At 38.6% G+C, this 25,731-nt stretch overlaps 1 protein-coding gene across 4 annotated transcripts in view; it reads right to left on the reverse strand.

Moving 5' to 3' along the window:
* Window positions 1-25,731, reverse strand: part of LOC129778748 (nucleolysin TIAR) — a 1,021,219-nt gene that overhangs the window by 989,228 nt on the left and 6,260 nt on the right. For all 4 annotated transcript variants that reach the window (XM_055785883.1, XM_055785864.1, XM_055785877.1 and 1 more), the window contains exon 2: window positions 11,039-12,232. In XM_055785883.1, the coding sequence (XP_055641858.1) occupies window positions 11,039-11,128 (90 nt within the window). In that variant the 5' untranslated portion in view covers window positions 11,129-12,232. The remainder of the gene's footprint in view (window positions 1-11,038; window positions 12,233-25,731) is intronic.

The following is a 25,731-nucleotide window of genomic DNA, read 5'->3' on the forward strand; positions in this document are numbered from 1 at the left end:
GATTGCGCCGGCTAGTGACCATTCTATCCTGGATTCCTCGAGTCGAGAAAGACGCACCACGCTAGACCATATCTACAGTATACAGACAAGGGGGGCGTTGCTGATTAATGGTCAGCTGCATCCCAATAGGAAGTATCCCGTGTCGGGCACACGTACAGAACATCGAAGACTGCGACATACCAATTATGAGAACACTTGTAATACTAACCTCGAGTCAACCGCGAGTAATCGGTTACATATTACTAACATAGTCTAAGCAAACATTGTCAAAATATTGAACTCCCGGCCCCGTTAGGCTGACGCCATATGAGCCTTAATAAAATATATATTTTGGATAAAAAAAAAAAATGTTTCCACAATCTTGATATTGCCTCCTTATCCCAGGTTTGATCAAATTTCCAACCTCGTCAACCTCAAATAACCTGTCCACAGTATATTCGTTTCTGAGCTCAATCTGTAACAGATGTCTAAAGTTTCACTTCTGCCCAAGCACCTGTAAGGTAGCAAAGATTGCACCGATTCGCAAACCCGAGAAGGTCCTTCCGTTACCTTCAAAATATGGACCCGTCAACCTCCTCTCAGCGCTGAACAAACTATCGACAATGTTCATTCCGAACCCTTTAAACCAGCGTTTCTCAAAAAAAAACTCAAATTCTTATTTGAAATATTCAAGATACTGCATAAGTTATAAAATACACTGAAATCGCTTTTTACGCGTTTTTTCCAATGTTTTAGGAATTAACGCGGTTCATTTTACACGAATTTCAACATTTACGCGGATTTCGGGAATTCACGATGATTTAGAATTTTTTTTCACTCGGCGCGTATCAATCGCGTAAAAAAAGACTTCAGTATGAATAGATTTAATGTACTAATTGATAATTTTCACGAAATAAGTTTGTATTGTGTCACTAATTATTAGCTCATAAATAAAAGGAGAAATAGATATCATGATTGTAGCATGAAAAAAAAATCAGTAAATCAATTGTTAGAATATGGGTTGCATTTTCAACTAATAATTCACCATTTGTTAGATTTTTACATGGATTTTGAAATTTGTTCTCTGTTCGGTTTGTTTTTACGCCGATTTTGGAATTCACGCGTTTTTTAAGCGGATTTTGGAATTTACGCGGTTTCTGTTTACGCGGCACGTATTCCCCGCATAAAAAGCCAATCCAGTGCACTTTTCAAAAACTGCGTGCACAAGTTTTTTACAAGACGAAAAATTCGACAAGTAAAAAAGCGTGAAAAAGTTCTGACAAAACAAAGAAACCGTTTGAAAATGATCGAAGATTTGAGACTTCAACTCTCCAATATTAAACCGGATTCAGATATACACCATTCCATGCCAAACCGATATAGTGGTACTCAGATTATCGTGAAAAGAGGCAGTTTTGTTCCTTTTCCGTAAAAAATTAGATCCGTATTTTTTCTTTTTTTCACGAGGGTGCCCATTTCCATTTTAGGATGGTTTGAAGTATCTATGTTTTTATCTTTTTCCCAAACCTGACTTTTTTCGAAAATTCATACCTCTTAAACAACTGACCCGATTCAGATGATCGGTATATCAAATTAAAGCCAATCAGATTGCCATTTTTGAAAAAAATTACATCTGTGGACTATTTGGATTTTGCTTTTGTAATTATTGATTGTATTTGTTTTTATAGTTTACATTGCTTCGGACTAGAGGGTTGCATATACACTCGACAAATAAATTAGCGGAACAGAGTGCGAAGTCGGAAATTTTAAGTGATTTTTGACATGCTGTAACTTCGTGAAATTCGTTGGCTCGGTTAGACCTTGATTACATGTCCCAAATATATGTTTTCCTTAAAGCTATCGATCTTCATGTGTGATTGTCCTTATATCCTTCTTTTCTCCTTTTCCTTTTCCTTTGTGTCAAAGATCGGATCCCTTCTTAATAAAAATAGAATAAGATGAAATGTAAATACATATTAGATATAAGATAGGTTTAAGAATTGAGTGTGATGAGTGTGATTGAGAGTGTGAGTGTGAACATTGTCAACATATCCTCATATCCCCTCATTTTTCTGCAGAAAATAAAGGGTGTGTCACATCAAATTATATCACGGAAAAAACGCTGTAGAAATTCGCCCAGTAGACCGATCCTTTTGAAAATTTTAGACAGTAAAATAAAAACTATTAAACAACTTTTGGCATTTTCTTTTTATTCATACTTCGAGCCCAAGCCCGTATGCTCGCACCTTCCCCTTTACCCTGTCCATAAGGTTCTGTACAACGTCAGGTTGTAGTTTTTTTTGAACAGAAATTTTCTTCCATTTTCTCTTGAAGTCCGCCTCCGATTTGACAACTTTTGGGTTCTTCCGGAGGGCCTGCTTCATAATCGCCCAATATTTCTCTATTGGGCGAAGCTCCGGCGCGTTGGGCGGGTTCATTTCCTTTGGCACGAAGGTGACCCCGTTGGCTTCGTACCACTCCAACACGTCCTTTGAATAGTGGCACGAAGCGAGATCCGGCCAGAAGATGGTCGGGCCCTCGTGCTGCTTCAATAGTGGTAGTAAGCGCTTCTGTAGGCACTCCTTAAGGTAAACCTGCAATTTACCGTGCCGGTCATCACGAAGGGGGCGCTCCGCTTTCCGCAAGAGCAGATCGCTTGCCACACCATGTACTTTTTGGCAAACTTGGATAGTTTCTGCTTGCGAATCTCCTCCGGAACGCTGAATTTGTCCTCTGCGGAGAAGAACAACAGGCCCGGCAGCTGACGAAAGTCCGCTTTGACGTAGGTTTCGTCGTCCATTACCAGGCAATGCGGCTTCGTCAGCATTTCGGTGTTCAGCTTCCGGGCTCGCGTCTTCCCCACCATGTTTTGCCTTTCGTCGCGGTTAGGAGCCTTCTGAACCTTGTATGTACGCAGGCCCTCCCACTGCTTGGTCCGCTGGACGAATGAACTTGACAAATTCAGCTTATTGGCGACATCCCGGACCGAACTTCTCGGATCACGTCTAAACTGTTTAACTACGCGCTTGTGATCTTTTTCACTGACGGAGCATCCATTTTTGCCGTTCTTCACCTTCCGGTCGATGGTTAGGTTCTCGAAGTATCGTTTTAGTACTCTGCTGACCGTGGATTGGACGATTCCCAGCATCTTACCGATGTCCCGATGTGACAACTCCGGATTCTCGAAATGAGTGCACAGGATTAATTCACGACGCTCTTTTTCGTTCGACGATATTTTTCCAAATTTACGAAAAATTGACAGTGAAGCATGGCCAACGTGATCTATACACTCTTATCTGATTATAAGCGAAAGCTGAAGATATAATTCCTAAAAATTAAATTTCTACAGCGTTTTTTCCGTGATGCAATTTGATGTGACACACCCTTTATGTCACCCTTTTAAACTCGAGTCTACCGCTAGTAATCGGTTTTCTACATTATTAACATTAGAATTAAGGAAAAATACATATATACTAGTAACAATACAGTAGGAAGTTCGGCTCCTTTAAACTTATGTAACTGAGCCTGTAAAAATAAACGATTTGAGGTAACTTCGTGAAAAATCAACGTATATCGATGGGATGTGTATCATTTTGAAGCTACAACTTTCAGGTATTAGAATATTGTAGTGGGCGATAATATCGGGAAGAAATGAAAAACCGATTTTTCTCTGTTTTTTCAAAGATTTTCTGGACTAATACAATTTTTTGCTAACCAACTCAACAGCATATTCAATTGACCTTATCAACCAACTTTCATTTGGTTCCTAGAACGTTTCTCTAGAACCTTCCCATACAGAGATATTTCAGTTTGAATGAAAAATTACCTCTTCGTCTTCGATGATGAATTATTCAATAAACAATCATCGCACCACAAAGGCAATTTTGAAAAATTCCAATAAAATCTGCATAAGGTTAAGTTGTTATTTTGACGAAGAAAAATTTATATAATTTTTTTGTATCGATTTCAAAAAAGTGCCAAAAACAGGATTTTTAAAGTGCTTTACAAAATCCATTGTCATCCATTGCAAATATCGCATTAAGTTCTAATGTTTGCAGGCAAACTTTAAGCATATTTGCAGACGAAAGTTACGAATCATTCATTCTGGGAGTCGCTTGGGATTTTGTACTTCTGGTACGGTTTACGATTAAATGCTTAATTTACTCCAAACTTTGAAAAATCTTTTCACAGATATTTAGGGAATACACTCGGCTAAAAGTTTGCCTGGAAACATTAGAACTTACTGCGATATTTGCAGAATTACAGTGAAATTTGTAAAGCACCAGAAAAATCCTGTTTTTGGCATTTTTTTGAAATCGATGCGAAAAATTTTTATATTTTTTTTTTCGTCAAAATTAACCTTACGCAGATTTTATTGGAGTTTGCAAAGCTGCCTTTCGAATGCGGCGCGATGATTGTTTTTTGAATAATTCATCATCAAAGACGAAGAGGTAATTTTTCATTCAAACTGATATATCTCGTTATGGGAAGGTCCTTCAGAAACGTTCTAGGAATCAAATAAAAGCTGGTTGATAAGGTTAATTTGATTTGCTATTGAGTTGGTTAACAAAAAATTGCGTTGGTCCAGAAAATCTTTAAAAAAACAGAGAAAAATCGATTTTTCTTTTCTTTCCGATATTGTTGCCCACTACATCTACACACACCAAGATAAAAATATGTACGTAAAATATTCTAATACCTAAAAGTTGTAGCTTCAAAATGATGCACATCCCATCGATATACGTTGATTTTCGCGAAGTTACAGCATGTCGAAAATCACTTGTAATTTCCGACTTCGCACTCTGTTCCTATAATTTATTTATTGAGGGTATCTTTATGTTTTTCTTGAAAGCTGAGTTTTTTTCCAATATCTTTTTTTTTTCGTTTTAAAGCTATGATTTTTCAAAGTTAACCGATGGCACGAAGAATCATTTTTCTCCTTTTTTTTCATAACTTTTGTACTACGGAACCGTTTCAGATAATCGATATATCAAATTGAAGCTAGTCTTCTTTTGAAAAAATATTACACATGCGAAAAAATTGGATTCTTGTCGCTTAGAAATATTGAACGAAGACCGAAAACAAGTTAGCTTTCAAAAACATAACTCTAAAACGATCACATCGCTGATTTTGGGTATGTTATGTAAAAAAAAACCTTAGTTTTCGAGAAAAAAATAAAAAAAATATAGCACTTTCTATCTTTAAGCATGCAAACTATAAAAACAAATATAATAAATAATTACAAAAACAAAATCCAATTTGTTTACAGTTGTGATATTTTTCGAAAGAAGAATAGCCCATTGGCTTCAATTTGATATGTCGTGGTTAAAAAACTATGAATTGAAAAAAGCCATTTTGGGAATAAAATGATATTTGGGACCATTGGTTACCTTTAAAAAATCATAACTTAAAAACGATAGAAATCACATATCTGAGTTTTGGATATGCTACGTAAAAATCACCAGCCTCCAAGAAAAAAATATTGGGTGTACCGGTAAGTTTCTTCGGTTTCACAACAGATGGCGTAACTCGATTATTATTCCAGTGAATCAAATTTCCAGACATTCGTTGGAAAAATACTGGTATTTCGCATCTTTTTCAGTATATGTCAAAAAGATGAAGCGTAATCTCGTACCAACGAAAGTGTTTTCTCGGGGAGTGTTACTTCATTACTTCAATATAAAGAAAAAACCTGCGGAAAGTCATCGCATTTTGGTGGAGTTTATGGTGACCGTGACCGTCCAACTGAGCGAACGTGTCAGACGTTGTTTGCACGGTGGTAATTTTGACTTGGAAGACGAAGAACGTTCCGGACAGCCAAAAAAGTTTGAAGATGAAGAATTGGAGGCTTTACTCGATCAAGATCCGTCACAAACGCAACAAAAACTTGCAGATACACTTGGAGTAGCTCAGCAAACCATATCCGATCGTTAAAAAGCAATGGGAATGATCCTTAAGATAGGACATTGGATGCCGTATGAATTGAAGCCACGAGACGTCGAATGCCGTTTTTTCACGTGCGAATAACTGCTCCAATGGCACAAAAGAAAGGGTTTTTTGCATCGAATCGTTACTGGCGATGAAAACTGGGCCCATTACGACAATCCTAAACGTCAGGCAACGTATGGATACCCCGGCCATGCATTAAAATCGACGGCCGCGCGGAGTATTCACGGTCAGAAGGTTATGCTGTCTATTTGTTGGGACCAGCTGGGTGTGGTGTACTACGAGCTGCCAAAACCGAATGAGACCATCATGGGGGACCTCTACTGACGACAATTGAAACGTTTGAGCCGTGCACTGAAGGAAAAACGGCCACAATACGAGCAAAGACACGATAAAGTTATTTTGCAGCACAACAATGCTCGGCCGCATGTCGCGAAACCGGTAAAACATAAATGGAAACGCTGTAATGAGAGGTCCTACGTTTAACAACGAATGTCTCGCTTAATTTATTACGGCATTGGCGAGCTCCCCACCCTGCTTCTTTTCGAGCCTTTACGTCGGCTTTTGAGTTCCGATCCCTCGCGTCGAGCGAGTTATCGTCAAAAGTTGTTTTTCCACTGCGAATCAGGGAGTCCTCATCTGAATTTCCGTTACATCCTCTGGCGTATACTTTTAACGGAATGCACAGCAGCGTTATATGCATGAACTGCTGCGTGTAATTCCTCTCGGTAGCCTATTCCATTTGCAGACGCGGTGAATTATGTCTTTTTTTTCACAGGCTTCATGCAGTTATTTGGTGATTGCGCAAAAATGAAAAACTATAGACATCTATTCCTTCGCATCTTTCGTCATACTGATTCACCAAGCTCGCTCTCTCAAAATATTTTCAAAATCCATTACGTTTTACGCATGGTGATCTCGATCCATCATCATATATAATTACTACATCCATCAAACACGGTCGTCTCAATCCGCTATCATTCGTTCTAACCATCGCGGTCGTCTCGATCCGCTAATTGAATAAAAACGCGGTCGTCTCGATCCACTAAAAACACTCAAAACGCGGTCCTCTCGATCCGCTAAAAATGTTCAAAGCACGGTCGTATCGATCCGTTACAAACTCTGCGGTCGTCTCGATCCGCTACAAACACTGCGGTCGTCTCGATTCGCTACTAATATTAAAAGTACGGTCATCTCGACCCGTAAAAACTCTGCGGTCGTCTCGATTCGCTACAATATTCAAAGCACGGTCGTCTTGATCTGTTACAAACTCTGCGGTCGTCTCGATCCGCTTTTAATAACACCAAGCGCGGTCGTCCCGATCCACTTTTAATAACACAAAGTGCGATCATCACAATCCACTTTTAATTAGATCTAGCGCGGTCATCGCAATCCACTTTGAATAACACCTAGCGCGGTCATCGCAATCCACTTTGAATAACACCTAGCGCGGTCGTCACAATCCGCTTTTAATAATATAAAGTGCGGTCGTCGCAATCTGCTTTTAATTGTATCAAGCGCGGTTGTCGCGATCCGCTTTTAATAACACCTAGCGCGGTCGTCGCAATCTGCTCTTAATAGTATCAAGCGCGGTCGTCGCAATCTGCTCTTGATAGTATCAAGCGCGGTCGTCGCGATCCGCTTTTAACCCTCTACAGCCCAAGCCCGCCTTTAGACGGGCTTCGCGGATTCTCTTTTCGAATTATTCGGACATTATTTTCAATGTTCACCTCCACTAGAACGTCTACAGAATATTTTCATCTATTACACGTACACATTGTTTTTATGCTGGCAGCTTTCTGCTAGGAGTATTTTATGTTGAAAGTCGGAAATTCGAAATAAAAGTGGAGTAGGTTTTTTTAGATAAATAAAAAACTTGGGCGGTAGAGGGTTAATAACACCTAGCACGATCGTCGCGATCCGCTTTTAATTACATCTAGCGCGGTCATCGCTTCTAATTAACACGCATAGGCACGTTATGTATGAAAGGGAAGACAAAGCATTGTAAGTGAAATATATTGGATGTAATAGGAGGATCACATTCACGCTCCACACACCAATATTGATAGATTAGACCCAGTCCCACGTCAAAAAATATAGCGTCCTCTAGTACAAAACCAAGTAAACTTTAAAAAACAAATACAAACAATAATTACGAAAATATAATACAAATTTTTTGCAAGTGCAATATTTTTACAGAAAATTGTAATTATCTTTAACTTGATATACTGATCATCTAAATCGGTTCAGTAGTTCAAAAGTTAAGAATTTTCGAAAAAAAAAGTAATTTTTGTATATGGGCACCCTAATTAAAAAAATTCAAAATACGCGTCTAATATTTTGAGATAAATAACAAATCTACCACTTTTGACAAAATTGTGGAAACCACTATATCGGTTTGACATGGAGCGGTTGTATAAATAAAAATGGTCCGCCGAATGTGTTGGTTAGCGCAAAACTCGAGAAAGGAATCGTCCGATTTGAGCAGTCTTTTTTTTATTATATTTTCTGTATCAAACATGTATTCCGTGCAACGGAGAAACATGTTACTTGCAAGTGATTGAAGAATCTTGAACGAGAATTGTGTATATTATACGTAGATATTATAATGACGAGTTTTGATAGAAGTACTAGAAAATTTATTTGATTTTTAATCACTGAAATTTGGAAATCCCTAATCAAAGTCGATGGTTTAAGTTCAAAGCTTCCAGTTCTTGTTGCTCCTCACAACACTTTTCACAACATGTAGGATGACGATCGCGGGGTAAACGGAACATTACAAGTTTTACTTGTTTATATCGAGTGTAATTTGACTTTTGTAATACCAAAATAAGCCAGACGAACAGTGAGTCGTTCGAATCGACTTACAGAATAGGCTCTTAAATATATGGTGGAGACGCATGATATACTACATGGGCTGAAAAGTCCCGGGATTTTCAATGAAAACAATCGTTTTCAGGGCAGAGCAGTATTTATTCCTTAACTCTTTGTGATCGTTTGTCTGCTCTCAGCCACCATACCTTTTTTACCGTTCTGGTCGTTTGTCTGCTCTCAGCCACTACAGCAAGAAACCATGCTAATCTTATATTTTACGCGACCAAGTGTAAGTTTATGCTTTTCCTAATCGTAGCTTGATGTCTAATGAACCTGTTCACGAATCACTACGGCGCTCCTACGAGTAATAGATAACTGTACTAACTGTACTAAGTATCAAACAAAGTAGTCACCCACACAAAATAACACACAGTGCGTAGAATGTATAAGAATATGGGACAAAAAATCATAACAGTAGAATTTAGCCATTGTAACACTCTGGTGTGATGGAAAAGATTGTTCATAAATATCAGAACTACTGTTATTTGTTATTTGTTATTTGAATAATCGTATAAGTGTCTCAAGCGACAAAATCTTTGTTCATCTAAATTGAAAACTTTTGATCATTTCGGATACGCTGAAATCATTATTTGAGTAACTGGTTTGAATTATGTTGAAGTAGTTGTTTTTAAAGAGCAGAATAATTGTTTGCATAAGTGTCTTATGTGATGTGCTCATCTTTTCGGATATAAATTGCTGGCATCAATTATACATTTATTGCATTAATGGCTTAACGGACAATAAAAATAAAATTATGTATTAATTGTACTTCATATGATTCACTCTTGGAGACTATTTCGAAAGATTTCGCACAAAATAATGTTCACAAAATAAATAAAAAAATGTTTATTTTTCAAAATCCTGTATGTATCACTGCTTTTTCAAGGGAAATTAATTCCGACCAGTACGATACCCATGCACAAATTTAATACGACCGCAAAGGGTTAACATAGCTTCCTTCGAGGGCAATACACTTGGTATAGCGAGTTTCCAACATTTCGATTCCCTTTCAGTAGAACGAAACGTCTTCGAAATATGCCTCAATGCCACCGTGCAGACTGCCTATTGGGCTCAGGAGTGTGGTAATGGATCCACGTTTCTTCCATTTCACAAAACGTTGAATGAAGACCACTCGATTACGCTTCAACAACGCCAAACCGAATGTTGAATCATCAACGCGACGCTGTTTTTTTGTTGACGGTCAGCAAACGCGGCACCCATCGCTTGAAAAGCTTTTTCATGTTCAAAATGTCGTACAAAATGTATCCCACTCGAATACGGCCTCAGCAAACTCGCGTAACTTCACGTTACGATCGTTCTAAACGAGTCGATGCACTTGTTTCACGATTTCTTGGGCTTTTCAGAGCGAGGTGCATCTGCGGTGATTGTACAGCCCATTTTAAATTCACTAAACCACCGATAAACTGTTATTCTCGAAGGAGAAGGAGTGGAATAACAATTCCTCAACCACAGCACTGATTGTTCAGGAGTTTTTTTTCCATCAAAAAAAACAATGTTTCATCAAAATACGATGTTCCTCTTTTTCCATTTTCTATACGAATGCTCAGGTACACTTAAACAACTGTAGTTTGTGAACAAATAATATATAATAACAAATATAAACTTTAAAATGTCATAGGAAGTATGCCACGGGACTATAGCGGGAAATGAAGCTGAGGATATCAGACAATCAACCTTATCCACCTTCTATCCAATCGAGAAAAATTGGACAAGGCTGCCAGAAATGAAAAGATGACGAAATGGAATGATCAGATTGAACAACAACGTGTTCAAAATATGATGCGACTTCTAAACCCCATCGGATAATTATTTTGATATGAGTAAGTGCAAGCTTTCATTATTATATTCAGCTGTTTGAGGTACCTTCATTTCAATGAGCCGGAGCCGGAGAAGAGCAGTATTTGGATTCCTTCAATACTTTGTAGCAGAAATTCTTGAGTTGTATTGACTTACAACAAACAGTATTTCTGGAACTAAGCTATGTGTAAACTGCAATTTAATTGAGTCTTGTAGTCACCTTTTCCGACACAATAAATCAAATGCTTTCTTGATGACTAAGCGCTCGAATAAAGTAAGGCAGAAAATAGAAAACGATTCTTTCATCCTACACTGTAGCTCCGTATAATCAAAGAATGCGTGTTTGTTCTGGTCCAACGCCTACTATTGAAGGCACAACCGTTCACAGGAGCAAATATAAAAAGAAACAAGTTCTACTCACCTTGCTAATGTTGCCAGAGTAGCCACAGGGGTTGGTTTGGATGGTGGGCGCTCCCAGTCCGGCCGGTACCGAGATGGGAACCAAAAGCATCGGGTTCAAGGGGCTTGGAGGTACCGGAGGGGGCGGTGGAGCCGTGTTGTAGTGATGGTGGTGTTGATGAACCGTTGTGGTGATGGCTGGTGGTGCTTCCGTGTTGGAGGCTACCGAGGCGGAAGACTGGACCGATATTGGTCTAATGCTGGCTATGTTGGCCGCGGCAAAGATAGGAAGCGGAACGCGTGGTGGCCGCGGTGGTTGCGGCGGCGGGAGATTTAGTGCACCCGACTTTGATTGGCTGTTATTGACGGCGGAGTTGTTGCCGTTAGAAGATGCACAGTGACACGTTGTCGTGCTGATGGTGGCGCTGCTACTGCTGGCCGTAGTCGTGATCAACTTGGATGACGTAACGGCGGCCGACGTAACTTGTTGTGTGGTTTGCCCTTTCGGGATGCTGTACGGTGCAGCTGACGAACGTTGCGCGACCAGGGATGACGATTTCGGTGCTTTCGGTGCAAACACTGCACACGGCAGGACCCCGACCAAGCGCAGCCCCACGGGGCTCGCGTCGGGTGATGCTTGAGAGGTTATTTTTGATGGTTTACTGCTGTTGCAAGCGATGCTTAGCTCTTTCAATATTCAAAGCCTCACCACTCAGAACCGCTTGTGTGCACTTTAAACAAATCGATTCTACGAATGCGATTTTATTTCTGTCACGCCACTCAGCACACGAGCCTTTTGAATTGATTCTCACCCACCCTTCCGAATCAATAATTTCACTTCTAACGATGATCTCGAGTGCTTGTGCTAAACTACATGGGACTACTCTCCAGAACAGTGATTCGATGGTGCTGTTTGCCACGAAAACCACACACAGAATTCCCACAAAATATACGAGATAACGAATTCAACGCGGTTGCACTCACAACAAATGTTAACGCCACCCGCACACACTATAACACGCTAATCTCGGTGAAACCACACCCGGTGCAAACAAACCCGCCAAATACTGAAAAACACTGCAAACTTTTGACTTTTGGGTTGTTGTTATAATTATTACTTTTTCTCACGAAGCACTCGTCGGGGCACTATTTTTCCACGAAACTCAAACTCGTCCACACCGAAAAGATAGCCCGGAGCTTCCAAAAACCATGCGGACTTTATCATCGCCGTCGTTTGGTTGCCATGAAATGAAATTGAGAAATTGAAAGAGAAAGTTGTAATCATTTAATTCAGAACAATCCGGCAAAGTTTGTTTTCTGGGGTAATTTCAATTGTTTTGCGGAAAATCTCATTACCGAGACGCGTTAATTATATAATCTATTGCTTGCAAATTACAGATATTCAGGAGCCCTGATGATATTCCGGTCGCATCCTGTGCCATTCACACACATAATGAATTGCGAAACAGAACGTCCCATTCCACACACGATACGGCAGGAACCCGACAACCAATGCCTATTTGATTCCCTCCCACGCTTTCGCTCACGACTCAACAGGTAAACTGATTGCCTATAAACCATCAGTGCTTTGCCTGCTTCTCGCCCCGACATTGATCCGACTCACCGCCCAAATTGCTCACTTGCTTCAGTCGGTTTCCCATTCACCACATTTGTAGCATTAAATCAGTGAGAATGGTTCCCTCCACCCACCCACACTGACCACACCGACATACATAGAAGGAAGGAACCGTGCCAAGAGGAAAAAGCTGCTAACAAATGAATTGATACCTGTTTTGGTCTTTGCCACCGATTACACCTCCCAGAGGCTCTTCATTATCCTCTTGACTCAACTAACCTCCGTCGAGAATAGACCTCCCCCACCACCCAACCCCACTGCTTTCCTCACAAGCTGTTTCGCATCCAGCGACCGTTTCTTTTGACGAGTATTGACAAGAGAAGAGAGGATAAAACACCTTGTTCCTTCCCCCCCTCCCCCTATCATTGTGTGTTATCATTCCCAGGCGCTTTCGAAGCCTTGTTCGCATCACGTTCGCAATCGAAGTGTAGGCGATCAACTTTTCAACTTTTTCCCACCTTTTTTCATCTTGGTTTTTCCGCTGCTTCGCGTAGGCAGCCTGTCACGTTGGCTAACCGTTGGCGGTTGCTCCGATAGCAACAGTGGCGGATCCGTTCGATACGCCATCATTTTTAACCCTAAACGGTTTGACATTTGTTCTCCGGGTTATTGTTCCACTGTGACAAATATATTTTTTATGGATCAAAACGTTTGGTGCTGAAAATTAAAATGCAAGGGACGAGGGGTGCTTCAATGAATACCAGTGGCGAAGCTCAATTGACCGATCGAGATTTCAATTCAGTTCGTAGACAGACAGAAGACGGATGACTTTCCTTCTCCCCGAAAAGTACCTTCCGGAAGTTTTCTTCCGCTTTCCGTGACCCACTCGAAGATGCCCCGTCAGCCTATCAGTCTCTGCAGGTTGTAACCGAGGGGGGAAACCGGGTGTAAAACTCCGAAGCCCAAGTTATTGTTGTCGGTTTGTCTTGGATAGGGGAAAGTTTCGCAATTTGTTATTTATAGCAATCAGCGGAAGCGTTATTCATTTTTAATAGGGTGAAGGAAGGGAGTGCAGCAAAAGTTTTCCATTTCTTCGCTCGCTGCGATGAGTTGTGCTTTTCCGCTTGCGGGTGATGTGTTTGCCCTTTTTTGTTGTTCCGTTGTTTTGTCTTGTTTTTGTTTTGTTCCGCAGCGTGTATTGGAATGCCGTCGAGTTGCCCCAAGGATCCCCGGGATGGATGAATGAATGGAACGAGTTGGAAAATCCAAAACAGAACTCGATGAACTGTCCAATCTTTCGGTAGCATTTTATTTATCTGGATTGAGAGATATACCCCCACTAACAAGATTGTGCAGAATTTTCTGGTAATTATGAATAATTTACGGGATTACAGAATCAATTAGACCGGTCTCCCTCCACAGACGGTACAAAAAAGCCGTCATTTATCATCGTTTATGTTCAACCTCTAGCGAAGAGCAGCATCACTCCCGAACAAAACAGAAGGATGTTCAAAATTCTCACAGGCAGTTAATCTTGACAAGCGTGGAATGAACATCCGATACCCCAATTTAATACCTGAGTTATTCAAGCGCCGTGCGCTTGGCATGTGTAATTAAAAATTATTCCCTTTGCGGAAAGCCATGTGTTGTGAGAGGGGTATCAACCATTGTTTCGACAACCCTTGACCTTCAGTAATCATTAAGGCTGCGTTACATTCACCTGCAGACAACCCCGTTTCATTGCGAACTCTTCGACGAAGCGGATCAAATCGGGCAGCAAGCAGCAGGAAGCCCCCGACCCACGTTCCGACGGGTAAACGAGACTGGCGTAAATCCGCCAGGAATGTATCGATTTTCCTCCAGATTCTACACTTAATGCTGTGCAATTTTCAGCAAGTTCTGAGAAGCTGCTGCAGCCGAGCGTACCTACCTATACAGTATTAAGGGCATGCAAGTGATGAAGCTGTGTGTACAGAGAAGCAGCCACGAAGGGTCTGCAAGCGATGCAGGCGTAGTTTGTCCCCCAAGGCGATCGGGGTTCCAGATTATTTTATCATTATTTTATACCTCTGAAAAGGGGAAGCTAACTATCAATAAGGAATATTACAGGGATCGAAATCAATGAAACAAGTTGGTAGGCTATTATCTATACACCCAAACTAGTGTTGCCAGAAAGTATTTAGTTTTCGGCAGAAAATATGCTTTTTCGTGTCCTGAAGCGTCAAATGAGCAAATGATCATCTACCTCAAAAGCTTTAAAATGTTTGTATGTATGGGAGCAGACATTTCTTTCCTTTTCTCTTTTTTCATCTTTTTTGGGATTGCACAAAAAAGTCCAAACGACGCCAACGGGGATCGAACCAAGGCAGGCTTAGAATGCGAGCCTGTTTTACACGACCACGCTATCCACATAGCCATTGGTACTGTTGCATAAATGCGTGATAATATTGCACCTGATTATAAAATAAAGTTGGAAAGTGTTTTCTAAGAGTAAAAAAGAGAGCATAAAGGAGATATATATCCATCTCGGTCTGGACCGTGTGTGTGGCAAAGTATGAGGAAAGCTTATTTGTCTCTTATTTCGCTCGCTCATATTGATCTTAACAGTTTGGCTGAAAAGTTTAGAAGGTAACACGGTGAAACGGAGTTTTTTGCAAAATTCAATTTTATTATTCAACACAATTGCCTTCGAGGGCGATACAGCGATTATAGCGATCTTGCAACTTTTCGATACCATTTTTATAGTTGGGGAAAGGGGGGCAGTTTCGGACAGCGCTTGTGAAAATTAAGTGGTACAATTTTCAACCAAATTATAAATGTAAGTAAGTTAACAGCCCTTCCACAAACAGCTGTCATATGGTTTGACATCTCCTGGTCGTTTATTACTGACGAAAACAACACAGTGCCCTTTTTCATACGCGTTTCGAAACTTTTGAGCTTGAAGTTGTAAGTATTTCCCTAATTCCTTTGTGAACGATTTTGAAATTTAAGTATACCACCTCAGCTAGTAACTAATATGAAATGAAAAAAACGTGCAAACAACAGGGAAATAAAGGTCTATTTATTAGATAAAATTATGATTTGTCTTCGGATGGTGGTGGGGCACATTCGGACACTGTTTAATACCTCATAAAATTTGTGTATGATTGTTGTTTACTAACAAACATAAATTTAGTCTGATTCTCAGACCTAATGATGGTTCGCAACTACAAAAAGAAAACCGATAGAACCAGCATCAACGAAGATGAGATGGAAAGAGTTGTCGAACTAATTTCGAATAGAATCGTTTTCATGATTCTAGCTCACAGGTGGCTCACAACTGGGTCCATTGTCTTTGCTAATTTCCCTACTAACGGTTGCATAACGGGAAAACTGTTTCTCAATGTTCTGGAACATTTAAAAAGGGTAGCAAAAAGCAACGTAAACGAATCAATTTCGAAAAAATCAAAAATCAATTAAAAAGTCATTGCTCTTTGAAAAAAAATAAATATTGCCGGGAAAATTGCACAATTCATGTATCTTTTCCACCTTATGTCACAAATCGCTTACAACCGCTGGATGTTTCAGTTATGGGCCCTTTCAAGAAAAAACTCTCAGTTTCCCAGAACAATTGGCTACTCAACCATCCTGGGAAAACTATTTCTATATACGACCTATCGGGTATAGTTGCATCGGCTTATAATGCTTCTTTCAATCTGGGTAATATCCTAGCTGGATTCAAAATGACAGGTTGCTATCCATTCTCAAGAAAGGTTTTTTTCGGACAAGGATTTTGAATGCTCAGATGGTTTCACCTACTGGAGCGGAGGTAGCAACTGATCATCGGGTAATACAACAATGCTGCAAAACATTGCGTCTACAGCACAGATAGATTCTACTTTGACAACTTTATCCCCGGAAAATGTTGAACCTTTTCCAAAAACTTCACCGCGGAAAACCACTACTCGAAAACGGAAGAAAGCCAAATCACGAATTTTTACTGACTCTCGTAGCAAGCAGTTTCTTTTCAGGCAAATATTGATAAACAGAAAAATGGAGAATATGCTGGAAACAAGAGAAAACGGAAACAATTTTTGATAAATATAAAATTTTAATGTTTTGTTCCGTTGTCCGAAAGTGCCCCAGGACTGGGATATTCGGACAAAAAGACAATTTTCGAAAATTCGAAATAACCATACGTAATCGCATCAACGCACACCTCTAACACGCTCATATGATATATTGATGTCCAAATGACATCCAGGATGAATTCGGGGTTTTTTTTTAAGTTTACAAAGAAATATTAAAAATCAAGAAAAAAAGTGTCCGAATGTGACTCCACCCCCTCCCCTACTCTTTCGGTTTTTTTTCTCAAAATAGACCTCAGTCTCGGTAATCGCTTCATCATCGGTCTTAAATTTCTTGCCAGTGAGCATTCTCTTCAGGTCTGTGAATAGAAAATGGTCGCAGGGGGCCAGATCTGGAGAATACGTTGGATGTGGAAGCAATTCGAATCCCAATTCATGCAATTTTCATGCATCGTTTTCATTGATTTGTGATTTTTCCTTTTTTTCACAATAACAGAAGTTGCTTCACTCTCAACGCTGTAACTCACGAACCAATCGACCGTTTGCTGTCAAATTTTGACACGTATCCATTGAAAGATGGTGCTTTGTGATAGTCAAGTAGATTTTTTGCAAGAGGTGCCATCTAGACGTCAACCATATGAACTTTTCAGCCGAACTGTTATCTCCATAATCGTGATTCTAGGTGTAGCTTCGATGAGCAGAGAACAGAAGACGTTTGTATTCCGTTTCTATGATGTGAAGATTTTTGACGGGTTCTATTGAACCTTTACATGACTTACAAATAGCATTCCACCATGGTTTCCACGACGTATTGTCTGGTTACATGTGTCATCGATCAAGCCCCTACAACTTTGTCTGACGTGTTAAATATAATTATAACTTTGAATGGACCTTCGCTTTGTTTTCATGAAAATTAATGCTCCATTCAAAAAATCGTCGTAAGAAACATTTCATTGAAAGTATTGTCGTTGTTGTGCTGCACAATCATTTTGTCGAGCAACTCGACTCCAGACACTGTCGAGTCAAGCGGAATTGTCGACTAAATCTAACCGTCTATCACTGAAATGTTTTCAATTGGTAGATATAAATTTTGAACTCTTTCCTCGAGCGTGTAGATGCTACTCATTTCTGCTGCTCAATCAGTGCTCAGAGCAGCCTTCCATTCGAAGGGGCATCGTCTCTTCAGTACACGGTTTTTTTTAAAATTTCTGTTTATTGAAGTGATTACATGTTTGACATGAATATCAGTTCTAATTTTAAGTGACACAACATAGTTTTCCAGCTTCATTAACGAGGTTTTCATGTAGCTAATCTTCGTTTTCCCTAGGAAAATCATTTTAATTACTGTTGAAAAACAAGGTTTTTTTTCTATCTTCGTCCCATGCACTCAATTCGCGATTATTCGTAAGTTCGGATATATCAACTATTTTCACTATTTCGAACTGTTTATACACGTTAAATGTCGCTAAGATTCACTTCACTGAACTTTGTCCAAACTGATTCATCTTCAGTACACCGTATTGGGATAGATGATTTTATAGCGAAAAGGAGTTCAGCGGTTTAGGATAAGGTACACCCTAGGGGCAAGTTGAAACGATTTTTTCGAAGTTCAACTTGAAAGTTGTCTTAAAAAAATCACCAAATTGAAATCTATTTACAGCATATACAAAGTATGACAGATAACTTTCGATAAAAAATAGGGATTCACATTGGATATTTAAAAAAATATCAATGTTGAAAATGTTTAGTTTTCATATGCATTGTTTCAACCTGTCCGTAGCGCGGGGTAAGTTGAAACGCGGAACTATCATAAGTTTAATGTGCGGTTTTGCTTCTCGAACTATCTACAGCTGATTTATGAAACAGTAAGATGAAGGAATTACATATAAACATTTGGAAAAAAAGGGATTTGGTACACGTGAGATGTGGGGGAGTAGTCTAATACACACAAAATTGACACTGCATACTAGAAATCAATATACGAAACAATAACATCAAGAATACTATTTTGGACGCTTTCATGTCAGAGTAGAGCCACTCGAAACGGCCACTAAGGAGGTTTATGGGATCAAATATAGAAATATATATAAATATATATTATGCAACGCACTCAAAAAGGAAGAAGGGGATGGCTTGTGGAAACTTGTTTAGGAATAAATCCAACTAAATCTAAACATTTTTATTGAAATGACCATTTGTTACATGTTATGTAGAGAAGAGGGAATCTAAAATAGTAAAAACAAAATACGTTACGGTCTCTAGTTGCAAAATTAACAAATTTTACTTGTAGAGAAATTGATACAAATTCGGTACCCCATTTTGTTTTTTTGTACTTAGCTCTTTGCCAATGCTCGAAATTTCTTCATATTTCGTCAGCTTATGAAGGGATCTATTGCGGACATTTCCCCGCAAACCGATTTCAAAAATCTTGATATCGCTCGGAGCTTTGAGCATAGAAGTGAAACAACTCGAATTCGAGTACCCGAGATGCCTGGGTATAAATTTGGCACCCCATTTTTTTTTAAAAAGCATGCAATTTTACAAAATAAAGTGGAACAAAAAACGATTTTTTCAAGAAAAAGTGAACAAATTTCATCTCTGATTAAAATCTCGATACACTTACTCGAATTCGTTGAAGAACATCAATTTCTCGATCCAAATCAGCTTTAATATTTAAAATCGGCTCACTATTCGATTTTTAATGATTTTTCAAAGGACGCACATGAAAAATTTTCGAGATTTCAAAAACAACAAAACTTGATTTTTAAAAAAAACACAGATATTTTGGATTTTTGGCATCTGACATTTGTTACTACATTACTAGAACACTTTTTTTATTCATCACCAGAGTGCGCTCATTACCGCCGGAGATCCGGGTGAGTACCAAATTACCCACGGGGTACCGAATTTGTACCAGTTCCTCTATCATGTCTGTGTATTCAGAAATTATGTAGAACATACTGAGGAGTGGAATATGAATGATTCTTATTTTTTAATTTATCATCATTCATTCATACAACAATCACCGACCAGGGTTACCCAAATCTACAGAATATTCTGTATTTGTACAGATTTTTCAAATTTTTTGAAACCAAGAATCTGTTGATACATATTACAGACTTTTCTGGTTTTCACACAGATTCACAGATGTTTCAAAATAACAACCCAATATTAGTTATGGCTTGATCTCAATATTTGTTTTCCAACTCACCAATTTTCTTCATATAGCATTCGAATCAGTTTGAATGAAAGTTATTTTGGCATTCATAAATAGCGTGTAGTACTGCTTTCTCATGTTCAATCTAAGACGAAAAGGTGCAAAAATCAGCGTCATCGGCTAACTATACAATAAATAAATAACACTGTTTATCTTTTTCCTGCTGAAGCACAGTGAATGCGAATTTTTACGTGGATATCACCAACATCGTCAAATTCATAATAACTATGCCAATCAGTGATACAATAGCTGAGATTATGCTTCAAAACCCTTAACCCTTTGCGGTCGTATAAAATTTCGACATGTGTGTCGTAGTGATCGCAATCTTTTTTACTCGAAAATACAGTGATATATAACTTTGTGAGATAATGAAAGATGAACAAGATTCCTTCTATTTTTTTAAACTTCTGATAAGCATTTACTACACAATGTTTTTATGTTTATATTTAAAAAATATTTGTTATGATGCTTCTTCGTGTGATATCTTTCGTAGGTATCACAAAAAATAATTAGTTTGGCGTCTTTCGCCTTTTATCCTTCTGTTTGAACATAAAGAACAATGCTCTTTACACAGTGCTGCAATACATGGAGTTTTCCATTAATCCTTTCCTCAAGCATAGAGGGCAACTTTTGTTTATACTGAGCACCGTTATCTGTCATTCATAGTAGCACCATTTTGTTCGTGAATATCTTAAAATTAAAAATTCGTTTAGAAAAGTGTGAAAAAAAAGTGTGAATAAAAAGATTTTTTGAGACCAAAAACATAGATTTTTTTATGGCAACCCTGTCACCGACATATAACGTCCGACATCTGCAACAATGTTTAAGAAATAGTCGATTTTGATTGGTTTTAACTTACCCCAGGGTTGAAAAAAAAACATGGTGTGAGTTAAAATTCTCAGAGCTATACGGAAATAGTTTTTTAGTTTAGTTTTCAAAGTCACTACACTTGATTATCCCTATTTGACTACCTGGCATGCGATTCTGGCGATATTTAAAAAAAAAATCTGGACCGATTGAATCGGTGCGCAAAAATATTTGTTCTGATTTTACGGAACAAGGAAAAGTGAACAAGTTGCGTTGAAGCATTCGAATATTCTGGTAATTATGATTTCCGTTTTAACTTACCCCGAATTTCAGCTTGCCCCGGTGTACCTACTAAAACTTAAGAAAGAATATCATTAAAGTATCAACCGGTTCGGTTCGATTCTTGTTTTTAAGGGACTTTAACCCAAAGGTCATTTGTCCCTGAAAAGTATCAACCTTCCGTGTTCCACGAAAATAATTATCGCATTCAGAAAGCATGATGAAACTAAATCGAGAACATCTTGAAAGGCCTTCTGTGCAACTTGAATGACAAAATTTCGTCGACTGGAAAATCAGGAGTCTACCAAATTCCCTGCAAAGACTGCACCAGTGAGTACATAGGCCAAAGGCACAAGAATCAGGTCGTTTAGAAACGACGAAGGAGCAGAAAAATCGATGTTATATCGATGCTTAGAATAAACAGGAGAACAAACTAACTAGTACACCTACTAGTACAGTACCACTGAAAAATTAACCGTATTTTTTTTATTAAAATACGTTTTCCAACACATGGCGACCTCAATGGCTTGGAGGAACTCTAACTACTGATTACTTTTGCAGCAATGGAGGCCGTATATCAGTGATAACGTGACGAATGTTGTTTCCCTATACCCAAAATTAATTTAATAATAAATAAATTTAATTATTTAGCACATGTTTTGACATCCCGATTCATTAGATTAAATGAGCGAGAAAATAATAAAAAAAATTGCTTCCCTCCAGCTTTATACTAAATACCATAGCAATATCAGAATAATATGAGAAACAAAACAACATTCCAAATAAGCACGCATCAAACCTTTTCGCATACACTCTGTCCATCTTCTATAAGATCTTGATGATTTGTGTCATTGTAAGTAAACAATGCTTGAATTTAGAGGAGATGTGTCTAAAACGCGCCTGCCGGGCAATTTGATCCGCTTGATTTTCTTGTAAATTTCTATTTTTTTTTCATTTCTATAAGATTTTTGTTGCTTGAAACCGATTCAGAGGCGATAACTGTGAGTCATATTTATTGAGTCGAGTTCCCAGTGGATATCTCAGACGAAGAAAACGGTAAGAAAGGATTCATTTCCTTCTCAATTTGATATTTTCCTCATCAGCTTACCATCGGACGGTACGGCATACCCTCAATCGGGGTAATTTGCTCGCTTTCAGCCAGATAACATTCTCACGAGAGAAATTGATTGTATGTGAGGGATGCCAGATGACTTTTTCAGATATCTCTGCATGACACGAATAAATGTCTTCAAGTGTAATCGTAATGAACAAAAATGAGCAAACCATCATGATATTTCTAAATTATGTTCGATAAATCACACAAACAATTGTTTTCACATACTTTGAAATGACCTTAGTATGTTTTCACAAAATTAAATGTCTTCAAATCGGAAACATGTCTTTACATCTGGCATCTATATTATGTACTCAGAGAAGGTAGGAAAAAAAGAGCGCGGACTGGAGAATTAATGCACGAATACTGGGAGAACACGCTCACCGGGGAAACGGTTTCTTCTCTTCGCTGGTGAGAACTAAGCGAATAGATTGATGGAATCTCTCATTCATACAGGCTGTTTCTCTGAGCTTTACAGTCTCTGAGAGAAACGGCTTATGGACATATTATACTTCTGCTGGGCCATTTAATACCCTATGATTGGAAATATAGAATTTGGACGCCTTACAAAATAAAATTCGTAGCACTTTTGTTATTCAGTATCTAAAATACAGAACGATTACAGATGACTGAGGGTTAACTAATCTACGTACTGACGTAGTTTTTACCTTAATTTTTAAGAGCACGGTCAATATAAGTCAATTCTCGCTTAGGGGGTGCGTATTGCACGTTTCTCCTGTATAATCTAGTGTGTAGGTATTGGTGACTACCATACACTGCATGATTTTCATATGGGAGTGGGCAAGCGCTGAGTGTAAACGACTGTTTTTGTATTTTTCAAGTGTCAAGTTTGTATAAGACCAGTTACATTTTTTGTAGTCTCAGTTGTTTTGAGTGTTGATAGATCTGGAAAATGCCGGAGGGAAAAGTGCTCACGAAGAGAGAAGAAAGACAAATTGATGCATTCCACCAAGAAAATGTTGGTATCAGAGAAATTGCTCGTCGAATTGGACGATCTCGTCAAGTAGTGCTCAATTATTTTGCGAATCCTCAAGGATACGGTAAGAAGGAGAGAGCTCCACGTAAGTCGAAGCTCTCTGACCGGGATAAGAGGGAAATAGTTTAAATGTTTAAATGTTTCAATGTTAAATTTAAATGTTTGGTGACAATTCGTCAAGTTTTGGTAAAAAGGGCTTAAAAGATTAAAGCTCCTAATCTTACACCATCTCACATCGGAAGACGTCTGAGTTTTGCCAAAGCTCACATAAACCGACAAATTTCCAAAAGAATACATTTTGCTATATACCATAACGAGAAGGCCTTCAATGTTAGTCGATATTTTGACGTAGAACTACGTCTTTCATTAAGGGTGCCAAATCAGAAAACAGGTAACGTTTTTATGAAACAAAGTTAACGATAATAACTATTTTCGCCGTGAACGGATTTTGCCAATTTACATATCAAACGAATCGGAAATTCCCTAAGATTTGAAGCATTCCCATTCCCTCATAAATTTGTTCTGTCCATTTGTGAGCTTTCCCGAACAGAGCTGTAAATAACGAGCAACTTATCAACGAGCAACGAAAGAGAAATCATAAGATATAAAGTCTCCTCAACAAAGGAAAGAAGAAGAACGAAAGGGAACATTTGTCTAGAGCAGGGGTTTTCAAATGGTGCTCCGCGGGAAATTTGTGCTCCGCGAAGTTATAGCAAATGCTCCCACTTGGAAATCCTCCTTGAGAAAAACATTCTTCAATTCAATTTCACTGGGCATATAGTGATTTATCTTGTTCACTCCGAGTCAGATGTCGTGTAACTGATATGCGTAACGGAAAATTGTTTCCTGTTGGGTAATGGCAATGCAAATAAGATTTGTTTTATTGATTAAAAAATGCAGGTGGTCCGTCAAATATTTTTACTATAAAAAGTGCTCTGCCATAAAAAAAAATCTGTAAAACCCTGGCCTAGAGTATGAACAGTGGATTTCGCTGAGGCAAACTTTCATGCTTCGTGAGGACATCGACTGAACAACATTGTTGCTGGGCGAGTTGGACGGCGAGAGATAGAATGCCTTTCTCAAGGCAATGGAGGGGTTGAGGAGTAATATTATGGATAAAGTGAAGTTTTCCAAGGGCCTTTTTGAAGGTTAGAGACGAATGAACTGAAGAAGTTTAAAGTAATTGTAATTGTAATGTATTGATAATGAATCTCTACTGAGGAAAATATTCAGCCTTTTTCCAAGCAATTAACATTGTTTGTTTTCAATGTCATCAATCATCATCAATGCATTGAACTGACGCTATGGTGAAGCAGGTGTAAAGGTTATGCACCAAAAAATTATTGGGGAATACAAAGTTATTCAATAAGTTATATTAAGTTATTAATTTATTTGGGCTAGCGTGCCAGTCGCAAAACTGCTTTCAACTAGGATTTCATTTGCGCTAATCTTGACCATAATGAAGCAGCTACTCTTTTCGAGGTTGTTAAGATTAACCGATAGAGTTTATTTCGTTTTTTTAGTCACCAGGAAAGTAAATGTCGTTCTGAAATTTTGTATGAGATTAGGTTTCGCATGCCAGTAACAAAACTTTCTCCACTAAGGATGACATCTGCGCTTATTTCGAGCATGTATTGTTCTGCGAGCACAAGAATGAATCATCAAATGATTCTAGAATAAAAATAAATCAGGGCGATCAAACTGGTAGAATGGTTATTTCAAAATTTTCGTAGCATAGTGAAATAATATCCATAGTTATAAACAAGCGACTTGAATAAAAATACAGCGTAGTTCTACGTCAACATTGCGGTCGTGTCTTAAACACAACCTCCTATAATTTTTTATACTATTAACTTTGCTAGGTGATCTTCAGTGATGTAAAATGCTCAATTTGGATAGTTCTGTTGGTTTCAACGGGTACTGGCATGATTTACGGAAGAGGAATAGTACTTTTCATATCATTCAAAATTAATAGCAAGGATAACAAAAATGCTCTGAAATTATCTCTCCCATCATTTTTTGCGTAGAAATCAGCGCAAAAAATTCACATTCCAGCATGGCAATGCCGCTATTTATACCAGCAAAGAAACTAAGCAATGGATTAGGAGTATAAACATGACTTATTGGACTCATTGTATGAAAAAATCTTGTTGATTCTGTCATTCTAATTCTAATTGTATGTGTATTTTATTGTATGTGTGTTACAACGAAATATTTTCAAGGTGGTCTTATAGAAGTTGGACAGAGTGTTAAAGTAGTAAGGTGGTAAGGCCAATAGAAACGCAACATGGAGCCCGAAACCGATCGACGAAAAAAGATAATTATAACTTCTTTTTTTTGTTTTTGAGGTCCCGGGACTGTAGCGAACACCATTGAATTTTACGTTCTTTACGGTATCGTTTTCGAAGAGAAACTGACCAATGTTTCCACCAGTTCAAAAAGCGCACCAAGCGTCGCTACGTATACCTCCAACGATGCGTGTTATCCTGTTGAGTAAAACCGGAGAAGCATGGTTTTAATGAAAAACTCCACGTTTTGCAGGCGTCGTTCAAGTGTCAGTCTATTCATGATGATATGGCAAATAAAACCGAACACAAAACGAGTGGCAGTTGTCAAAATGGCGCAGATATCCATTAAGTGTTGCCAACCTCATGTTCT

Source organism: Toxorhynchites rutilus, chromosome 1 (assembly GCF_029784135.1).
Source record: "Toxorhynchites rutilus septentrionalis strain SRP chromosome 1, ASM2978413v1, whole genome shotgun sequence".
Lineage (NCBI taxonomy): Eukaryota > Metazoa > Arthropoda > Insecta > Diptera > Culicidae > Toxorhynchites > Toxorhynchites rutilus.